Source organism: Ambystoma mexicanum, chromosome 10, assembly GCF_040938575.1.
Source record: "Ambystoma mexicanum isolate Mex_15411 chromosome 10, UKY_AmexF1_1, whole genome shotgun sequence".
Classification (NCBI taxonomy): Eukaryota; Metazoa; Chordata; class Amphibia; order Caudata; family Ambystomatidae; genus Ambystoma; species Ambystoma mexicanum.
Genome location: NC_090932.1, coordinates 1532464425 through 1532475839, shown reverse-complemented (window position 1 = coordinate 1532475839; position 11415 = coordinate 1532464425). Strand labels below are relative to the sequence as shown.

Sequence of the window (11415 nt, the reverse complement as noted above, 5' to 3'; positions counted from 1 at the left end):
CTCTTCTATGGACATTGGGCACATCAGACAAAAACAGGTATATGTGCTGTTACATAAGTGGCGACTTGTGCAGCGCACAATCATTGCTGCACACATCACTGCATTGACTACTGTCTGCATGGTGACACACAATGAACTCCACTTTCCTAATCAAGGTGCCAAGTGACATTGAGTTGCCATCTGGTGTGCTTGCTTGGCAGTGGCTGGCTTGTTTAGACAATTAAAAGACCTTTGATGCTGAGAGGGTGCATTTAGTCCATGTCCCAAAGCAGCCACTAGAATATGTAAGCAAGAAACTAGAGTTAACCTTTACAGTGATGCGCCATATGTAACTAAAAAGTAATATTAAAAATATTGGTGTGTCAAATAAAGACACACAAAAATTAAGAAAATAGTTTTAAACTTTTCTGTGTGGCACGTTAATTAACTTTTGCATAGGTTTGATCAGGTAACTGATACTTGTGCTGGCCTGGTGAACAGAAATGACCCATGTTCAGTTCTTAACACTGAAATGTTAAGCATATATTGTATAAAAACAATGGCTTGTTAAATGAGCCATCACTTATAAATTGCCCCGCTTGAAAGGTTGTCTACACAAAGAATGAGTGGCCCAGGGTGTGTGACTTCAGAGCATCTCACACGCTGCGTTCGGAATATGCATTCCTTTGTTTGCATAGTCCGAATGCATCGCAGGCATCTACAAGTCAACAGAGATCAGCTAGCCGCACATCGCAGAGTAGTGCTCACTGGCACATCAGGCTGCTTAATCTGTTGTCCGGCAGCTTTCTGTGTGGGCCCCTTACTGCGCCCACCTCCTGAGCTATTTAGCTCTGTGCCGGCCGACACCCGGGCCAGAAAACGGGCTGCTTGTAATTTTCTCTTTTCCGGCTGTGGATGCGCGCCCCACTGGGAATGAGCCTGCCGCCCACCAGAGGGGCGCGCCCCACCGTTTGAATACTGCTGCTTTAGGGTGTAAAATCACTTCTCTTTATCCTCTACCTCTTATTTCTCGGGAGGGAAAAGAAAAGCTGAAGGCGTTACATCTTTCCCTTTAGGCTGACTAAGCATCCACTCCCTGTAGCCTCCGTCTTCTTTCTCATTCTCGTAAATTTTCCAGATCTCCAATACTGCCAATATTTTCTCTAGCTTCTTTCCCTTATGTGTGGCATGTAAATATGTAGCCAGATTACATAATCGCATTTGACAACAAACCTCCTGGAGGCCAAGGCATAGATGTTTTATTGGTTGTGCCGTTAATCCATTCGGAATGATAATTCCTAATTTTGGCTGTATATCTTGGTAATGGTCTGCATAAATGTGTGAGAGGTGTTTCTTCCATGATGACAAGTCAATTCAGACTGCCAATACTTACCCAATGTTTTCCTTTTCCTCCCAAATGTATTAAATATATTCTTTTAATATATTTGAGCAGGCACCATCAATCGCCGCTCGTATTCCAAAAAATCTGAATATTTTCCTTATCTTTATTGTTTTTTTTAAAAAAAAAAACCTATTTGACACTGTCCTTCTTACTCCTTCGTTTATACTTTCCATTATTTTTATATCGTTTTTAGTTTTTTAGTATCTTTAAACCGTCTTCTTTATTTATATTTTGGTTTAATTTGTTTCTAGTTATTAGATTGACGTCAATCCTTTGTCTGAAAAATGTTAGGAAAAAAGTGTTTATGCTACCATTTCTTATTTGTTGTCATCCGTTTAAACACATCCTTTATACCAGCGTCCTTAGTTGTGGCGGCTCTTAAAAGAGTCTTTTTTTTTTTAAAGGTGCTTCCATAGTAACACCTAAATTGCCGTTTTTATAAGTATTTCTGTGTTTTCTACGTCAGCTCACATTCTTACAATAGAGTCTTCAGTGCAGCCTGTAGATTATGAAAGAAAATGTCATTGCCACTGGCCGACAAAGACATGCCATTTCCTTTGGAGTGAAGAAAGAAGGGCAGTGCACAAAACAAAAGTACAGGAAGGAGACTTAGTCAAAATTTGACTATCCCACAAGGATCAAGTTACAGATTCAAGATTCAGCAAATCAATCAGAGTTATGGAGAAAGGCTTAAATCATGTGGAAAAGCAAGATGGAAAGAGATGGAACCTGGAAAGAATTGCCATGTATGAGAAAAGGTTTAGTGAGTCAGTATGAGAAAATGTCTAGTGAGTCAGGAGAATCCAGCATGAGCGAACATGGGGCACAAGGGAGTGGTATGGGTGTCACGTCAGACATCAGTACAGCAGATCAAGTGATGGAGTTTTCCCAAGAATGAAGGAGAACCACGAATGAAGGAGAAGCACGGGTGGCAAGAGCGAGGTTGAATGTGGAAAGAGCATTGCAAATGCGAAGGACAGCAGAGCATTGTCTACTCCCAGGATACCCAGCGGTGCAAACCACGATGGTCTCCCACAGCAGGAGAAACGCAGGCCATCAAGGTATGACGACTTCGAGACAGAGTGGGACGGACCAAGCTGTTCAATGAAAGGAGGTATGTGGAGACAGAGTCTCACGAGGGCTGGCGATAATGACGCTTTTGCGAGAGAAGGATGCGCATATGTGCGTGAAAGCGTGGAGCTGCAGCACTCCTCCGAAACAAAGAACATTTTGACATTGCAAACAACGTAAGACTGCCAGCTATACCTCGTGTTATGAACATTATAAGCAGTGAACTGCTTCTTGTAATAGTTTCAGCAGCCACCATTAAACCTGTTGCAGCAGCCTCCATGTGACGTCTCTTCATTACACAACAGTAATGGTAAGTAATCGGAGCATGTTCATAAAAGCAGGCTAAAAAGAGTGCCAGACTATGCAGCAACCCTGATGGCCATTGGCAATGCCCCCTAAAAGTAGATTTTTTATTTTGCAAGCCTACAATTTTGACATTTTTCATATTTTTGCTTGCTCGCTTCTACACAGGTTCACACACGGACACCGAAGGACCAGGAGACTCTTCCCAGCTGTAGGCGCAGTGCGTCGTTGGGGAGTGAAGCTGGAGCTTCCTCTGTTACCAAGGTAGGCCCCTGGGCTTGCTGCATCTTTTTCCCTGAAGCAAACGAATTTCACCGGAAACAGTGTGATCACACGCGCATTATATCCCGCTCCTGATGATCACTACTGCTGCCATTAATTGCCCTCACTCATCCGCGTTGCTTCTGAAGACACCCGTGTCCCCATTGTTTGAGTAGCAGACCGCCATTCCAAGATGGGTGCGCGCCGTGTCCAGGGACTGACATCCTAGGCCTGGGTCCACCTGGGCTACTAGTGGCTCCCCATTGGCTGCACTTGCATTGAAAACAGCCAATCTCTAACCGGCAGGCGCAAGCCGGCATCAGCACGAAGGCGTGCACTAAGGTGAACTCCTTGTCACTGCCTGGCACCTGCCCCCTGCCTGAAACCATGATTGTGTCCCTACTGAAAACGTCCTTAAGGTACTGTGACCCCTTACTTTGTTCAGACTTGTCCTCCGCTCTACCGTACGCCCAGAACCGCTACAGTGCCACTTTGATACGTTCGTATACTTACTGGCCCAAGGACTCTTTAGAACTGTTCCGGATATCTCTGCTCCGTATAACTGTCACCTATTGTCTTTACTACGTATCTGCAATGGTTACTGCAATGTTGACATGAAACTGTATATGCACCTCATACTACGTGATATACTGTTTAATTACACTAACATTGAACGCTATGACCTCTTTCCGTGTAGCCACCCTACACTGCCTTATTAATGATATGGCTCCCAAAGATACACTTACCTAGATTTAATCGAATGTATCTGCCTTGACTCTTCCTAATTCCAATATACTATTAAACTGCACTGTCTGCATTTGCCCATGTAAATCTCGCTTCCAATCCACATTGTACTGGCCTAGTTTGCCTAATTACTAGTATACTACCACTACTTGTAGCTGCCTAGTATGCTTGCCTACCTAGGTCTTAGCCTATTTGTACTTGCCTAGTTTGCCTGCCTACCTAGGTCCTAGCCTATTTGTACTTGCCTAGTTTGTTTGCCTACCTAGGTCCTAGCCCATTTGTACTTGCCTAGTTTACCTAATTACCAGTATACGGTCTCTAACTACATTGCTTAGACTTCCCTGCTACCGAATTGCCATAACTAATATAGCTACACGTCTTTGCACACGGCACCAGTCCACACCTATAGCCCGAACTTGGATTCACCCATCATTAGCACCTCCCTGCCCAAGACCATAATGAAAATCACCCAATACCAGATATTATACCTTGTACTGAGCCTCCTCACCACCATGGCACTTGCATCCGCTGCCTCACACCCCCTAAGGATAGAAACATGAGACTGAGGGCAAGATTGTCCCGTCTCCATGAACCATCATCCTACCACAACCATAGAGGCTATATCAATCTAGCAAACAAACGACCACAATACCTCAAGTCTATCCCTCTCCAGTCTGTCCTCACAGCAACTAACCAGTCACCATCACAAAGAGTCACCCTAACTAAAAATAAACAACTTCCCACTACTATACCTACTAGCACCCTATCACTAACTGGGTCACTCGTCAATGCTAGATCCATGGTAGCCCACGCTACAGAGATCTCTGACACCTTAACCAATGAATAACCAAAACTTGGCTTCATGAGGCGGCTGGCCCTGCCATCATGCTAGCAATACCTGATGGCTACCAACTACTAAGAATCGACAGACCTAATACCAGAGGAGGCGGCCTAGCCATCATTCACAAATCCACCTTACCCATCAGATTAGCTACTACCTTGCTATTCCAATCATGTGAACTCCTTACTGCTAAACTTCACCTTTCTTGCAACCGTACCCTTACCATGTATATCATCTACAGACCACCTGGACCACTAGGATCCTTTGAAGACGACCTAACTAGTATCCTAACTAATAACACTAAAGACCACGCTCAAATTCTACTACTGGGAGACTTTAACCTGGGCTTTAATGACTGTAATGACAAACATGCCATATCTGTTGCTTGACTACTGAATGATTATGTCCTGACACAAAGGCCCTCATTATGACCCAGGTATTGGACCATGGTGCTAATAGCACCATGGTCCATGCCGGTAATTTACTGACTCCGCCATGGCGGAATGGGGAATTACCGCCCCATTCCGAGGTGGGCGAGGCGGTAATTCCCCATGCTGCCATGGCCCTTCCCCATTCCCATTTTTGCCCCATAGGGCTCAATGGGAATGGGGAAGGCGCCAAGTACGGTGCCGCAAATTGCGGCACCGTACTTAGCACCAAAGTCCCTTTGCGGGTTGGTTTTTTACGCCTGCTAAAAGCAGGCGTTAAAGTGCCACCCGCAAAGGGACCTCGTAATCAGGCGTTAAGGGTTTAAAGGCGCCGCCACCTTTTATGGCGCCGTTAACCCCTTAACGCCTGGGTTGTAATGAGGGCCAAAAAGTCTCCTCCCCTACTCACGCCAAAGGTAGAACCCTAGACTGGGCTGCCAACCGGAATTGCAACATTAGCATTACCAACATAATGCCGCAATCTTGGACTGACCACCACTTAATTGTATTCACTGCCCTACTTGACCTTATCCGACCCAAACCAATACTTATGGCCCTGCCACTCCCCACCAGAAGTAAAAAAGATATCACAGCAGAACAACTTCTACCCCACCTCCTCCCCACTCTCGACAACCTAGACAATATTACAGACCCTACATCTCTTGTGGAAGCCTATAACAGTACGATGATTAAGGCATTTGACTTGATTGCCCCTACCAAAATTCGTAAAAGCAAACATCTTTGTCACCTGAACAACTGGTTCACACCACAGTTCAAAGACCTCAGAACTCAAAAAAGAAAGTTGCAGTCTATTTGGCGACACTCACCTACTGAGGAGAACAAAATTAAATTAGCCACTCTCGCCAAACAGTACAAAAAGGAAATCATAAGCACTAAAAGGAATACTTTTAATGATAGAATATCTAAGGCTAAACCAGATACCAAGGAACTATTTTCCATCCTCCGTGAAATGGAATCACCCATACCCCCGACTGATGACATTCCTAAAAATAAACTCTGGTGCACTAATATACAAAATGCCCTGGTGGGTAAAATTAGCTTGCTCCAAACCATAATTGCCAATAAAAAAGCTTCCCTGCTCCTGCCAACGGAGCCTACATCTCAGTCACAGCTTCCTCTAAAACAGCCTAACACCCCTCACCCCTTTAGCTTCAAACAAATAACTATATTAGAGACAGGAAAAATCATACTATCCCTAAAGCCATCTAACTGTAAAGGAGATAATTGCCCTGCCCAAATTATAAAAGATGCAGCTAGAGACCTAGCCCCCTTCATCTCTAAACTCATCAATGCATCCTTTAAGTCCAACCTAGTGCCTAATAACCTAAAACAATCTTGGGTGCTTCTCTTGCTAAAAAAACAAACACTTGACCATGCAATACCGACAAACTACAGACCCATCACCACCGTCCCATTTCTGCTTAAAATCATTGACAGAGTAGCTTACCTGCAAATTCAGGACTACTTAGAAACCAACAACTTATTAGGCTCACGTCAATCCGGCTTCCGGCCCCTTCATGGTACTGAAACGGCCCTGATTGACCTTAAGACCAAAATTGACGAGTTGAAGGACAAAGGCAAATCAGTTATGCTACTCCTCCTTGACCTATCTGTGGCCTTCGACTTGGTAGATCATGCAGTCTTATGCAATCGCCTCAGCTCCGCCGCTCATTTTTCAAGTGATGCCATAACCTGGGTACAATCCTTCCTTGCAAACCGGACAATGGGAGTCTTCTCCGCCTTAGCAGCCGCTGATCCCACACATGTTTCATGCGGTGTCCCTCAAGGATCATGTGTATCTCCTACGATGTAAAACATCTTTACTAAACCTTTGCCAAGTTGGACAGACTGGGTGTCATCTACACTAACTACGCAGATGACACTCAGATCCTCAACCCCCTTTCGGGCAACTTCTTGGAAGACACGGCCTTAGTAAACAAGATATATCTCCTCATTCAGGCATGGATGGCATCTCACGGCCTCTGCCTGAATGACGACAAAACGGAGTTACTGATCCTCGGCTCAGAGTTGGCTATCAAAAAAACTTGACCAGAACTATGCCTCATTCAACATTGACAATAATGTCATCAAAGGGATGCCTGCATTCAAAACCCTCGGGGTCTATCTCGACTCAGCGCTCACCTTCAACAAACTAATTCCTTAGCATCTTCTACTGCATATACTTGCAAATTGATCCGAGAATGTAGACCATTCCTAACTGAGACTAGCTGCATTACACTAGCTAACGCACTCATCATATCCCAAGCTGGATTACTGTAATGCTCTATATGCAGGATCTAACATGACATTCTTGATAAAATCCAAACTCTTCAAAACAACGCCATTAGAGCAGCTCTAAATATTCCTAATAGCGCTCATATCTCCACCTCCAGAAAAAATATCCATTGGCTAAAAATGAAAGACAGGATTGTCCTCAAAACCCTTTCTCTCATCTCTAAATGTCTTAACAACATAGCTCCCCCATACTTGGTAAACAGAGGCAACAAGAGAATCTCTAACCGTCCCACAAGAATGACCAATGCCTATACATTAGTGGTGCCCAGATACAAAAAGAGTACAGCGCTGGCGGCTCCAGTTTTCCGGTCATAGCTGCTCAAACTTGGAACAGACTCCCTCTAGATCTCAGAATGGACCAACCTTACCTTAGCTTCAGGCGGAAAGTCCTCACTTGGATACGATCCAATGACACATAGCTCGACTTCCCCACCGCCCACCTGCTCCAGAGACCCTTGATGATTGTAACTAGATTAACTGGTTTCTGGTCAACTAGCTTTAACTGTATCTTCGTACTTACTTGTACATGAACCTTGCTTCTAATTTGAACTGCATAACTGCATTTTCTTGTAATCAAGTTCTCAAGCATCCTTGTATTGTTTGCGCCCAGCTACCCTTTGGGTTTGGTTCTGTGCTATACCAAATAAACAAACAAACACCATCTCTTACACCAAAGTAAGCGAATCAGAAAACTAAATTCTGCCACTTTCTCTCTCTTAAAATCATCAACGTGAGTGTTCCCAATTCTTGGCAAAACGTTAACACAATCTGCTTGACATTTGGTGACTCAGATGGAGGGCTCCAGTTTCCTTTCGTTGACACCGTTTAATTGCCACTGGAAGCAGCAGGTGAATGAGCAGTGCTTTGCTGTTTCCCATTTTCATTCGTATTCGCGGAAGGAACCTACTCTTAGCAGGGCTTCTGGATCACTGAATCATATGATTGGGCGTGGGAGGAAGCGTCTCTGACGTAAGTCTATCGCTCTCAGAGTCCCGCTCGCACTCATTGACAAGGCGGCGAAATCAAGCCAAGCGCGTTCGTTTCATTTACGCATGCGCAGCGTTGGGAATTAATTGAAAAAAATAAAAACAACCCGTCGGAAGACTCGCATATAGCTATGGAGGTGGCAAATGTCTGTTTTTACCCAGTAAGTAGTTTACTACACCTAATATGGCTACTGCTAGACCGCTTCTGTGAAAGTAATACTACAGGCGGTCTAGTTCTTAAAACATTATGAGAGGGAATGTGTACACAGAAACAGTAACTAAACGAATAAGTATTGGAATAAAAAGAGGATTGACATAGAACAGCCAGGTCTCTGTTCCTTCAAAACGCCTGACCCATTTTAGAATGGTTGCTTGGTTTGCACAGAGGAAAAGAAACCCTTGCAGAAGAAGAACCCCTTTCTGAATAAACTCCACATTTGTATAATGTTATAATATGATCTAAATGTCATACACACCTCAGAGTCGATTTAACAATTTCTAAACGATTTGCTATCCATAATAATATATGGAAAGGTACACTTGACATGTATTCTTTTTAATACTGCCCGTAGGTCCAGCTAAAATTCCAGTAGCAACTATGTTTTTGTACTAGCCAGAACTCGATGCTTGAGTCTGTCTTCCTTGTCTACTAAGACCCCGCTCTGTAGGGTATCGCTTTGGGTCAGGCATTGACGCTTAACCGGAGCGAGGTGTTGCGCGCCGCCTGCGCATGCGCAGTGTGGCCTGCAGGGTGTTGCTGCTGCTGTCAGTTCCGGCTGTTTGTTCGGGAAGCGGATCCAAGCCCCGAACCGAGCAGTAGGCCTACGGTACCGGGCCTGAGCGCACCCTCCCGATTGCTGCAACCATGGCCCGGGACTACGACCACCTTTTCAAGCTGCTCATCATCGGTGACAGCGGTGAGTGGGGTGGCTGCTGGGTTTGAGGGACCGTAGAGAGAGAGAGAGGGGAGTAGAGAAAACACGGGAGAGGAGGGAAGCTGCAAGCCGGGGGGAATCCGGGAATTCCTCACGTGAGCAACGGGCGAGGTGAAAGAGGCGATTAGGCTGGGCCGGAGGGAAGTACAGAGGGAGAAGCGGAAAGAATGGCAAAGGAGGGGTTGGCAGCGAGAATAGATTCTGGGGCCCGGAGCTTCAGAGCGCTACTAGGAAACTGCTCCAGCCGAAATTGGGTTGGAAGCTGTTCAGTGAACCCCACTGCACGAACACTGAGGATCCAAGGCAGTCGCGACCTATTGTGGCCCTTGTCAGAGCAAGGAAGCCCGGCAGCGACAATGGGCGTGCTGCGGGCTCTCAACTGGTGGGCTGGACCGCCTTTGGCAGTTGTCAATGACTGGTACTTAAGCCTTTTTCTGTGTTAATTCGCTGCACGTCGGTCACTTCTCGGTATGTTCATGTGCAGTTATGTCGGGTCACTTCAGGTTGTACGTGTGGGGTATTGGGTTGTAACATAGAGGGCTTGCCTTAGTTTTCTGAACGGTGGGCAGTTTTATGGACGTCTAATCTCGGATTGTTTTGCTGTAGTTGAACTCGTCATATGTTCATTTCTATGGGGTTTATTTAGAATGATTACTTTGAGCAAGTTTGACAGTGAAGTATATTGTATACTAGTGGTGCTGGTCTGCGTGGAATTCTATGGGGTTTATTTAGAATGATTACCTTGAGCCTGTTTGACAGCCAAGTGTATTGTATACTAGTGTTGATCGTCTGTGTGGATTTCACATTCTGGGTTATCTGTTTTGTGAACATTTACATGTGATTGTCAACAGTATTTTTTTGGAATTGGACTTTACCTAATTTAGATGTTTATACAAACAATCATTTTGGCTGGGATTTGAGCGGGCTGTGGCTCAGACCAATGAGGTCCAAACATGGCTCTTTTGCTGGGGCCCTGCCGGGTCTCCGTGACAAAGTTCTTTAAAATTAACCCTATTTCCCGTCCAGTCACGCAGTTCTCCATTTATCCCATTTTATCTGTATATCTTTCTCAAGGATTGGCCATCATCCCACTAATGTGCAAGATTTCACCACAAATAACAGAACTTGGCTTTACTAACCAAACCAAAAGAGTTAGGCTCTGTACTCTTGAAGAAATGAAGCATTTGAGATGTGTTTTTTTTCACCTAACTACAATGCCTTGTACACAGTTACCAAATAGCACTTACAGAACAAAATGTACTGAATTTTAGGTATAATTTTTGTTTGGTATGATTGCGTTATAATCTACTGTGATAACACTGGTTGCACTACAGACCAGTCCAGTTCTGTTAGAAGACTATAGCATCAACATAATTGCTTATGATCACTTTTTTGTCTTCGGTTCAACCATTAAGAACCAACTGCTTCTCAGCGACATCTCTATGAAGGAAACATCCTCCTAGCAAATGTAACATTGTTTTTTCCATTACTTACTCTAGAACCTGTTTTGTCTTAGATGTGGGTACACTTGGTTCTAAACATTGTCTACTTTCCTTGATTACACACAATGACAATGATCTTTTCTTGTTTAAATATTATGTTTGATTTTCATTGATACTCGCATGTAAATAAATACATGTGCCCAGAATTAAGGGGTTTATAACAGGTGTTATGATTTATTCAAACATATTCTGTTGTTTCTTAAAAATGTGAGTCCAATTATAAACACTTGCATGTTGGGAATAGGGTGATTACTCCTAACACCATTACAGTTCCCTATAACAATTGAACATTCCAAAATCTGAGAATGGCTTAACTTTTTCGCCGGTTACCACCCCTCCTCCCCCCAGTTATACTATCTTTCTCTTTGGGCCTATTTGTGTTATTTCCATTAGTCTCCCCCAGATCCCCACTAACCCCCGATCTAATAACATGTTCACATACTCTTATTCTCTGTGTAAGTCCCTTTTTTCTGAGCTTAGGGGTTTGGGACAAGGGCACACTCGAACATTTTAAAAAGCCTGGTATAATGATGTAGTTTTAAGTCATTAGCTTGCAGTTTTATTGTCAGCCCAATGCAGTCCTCTCAAAGACGTCCAATAATCACAGCCTGATTTTACCATTTTCAGCACGAATATTGACATGTTTT

The 11415-nt window shown here is 44.2% G+C and overlaps 1 protein-coding gene across 1 annotated transcript in view; it reads left to right on the top strand.

Annotated features, from left to right (window-relative positions):
• The first annotated feature begins 8961 nt into the window (after positions 1–8961).
• Positions 8962–11415, top strand: part of RAB35 (RAB35, member RAS oncogene family) — a 202052-nt gene continuing 199598 nt past the window's right edge. The window contains exon 1 of the mRNA XM_069619733.1: positions 8962–9248. Within this exon, the coding sequence (XP_069475834.1) occupies positions 9197–9248 (52 nt within the window). The 5' untranslated portion in view covers positions 8962–9196. The remainder of the gene's footprint in view (positions 9249–11415) is intronic.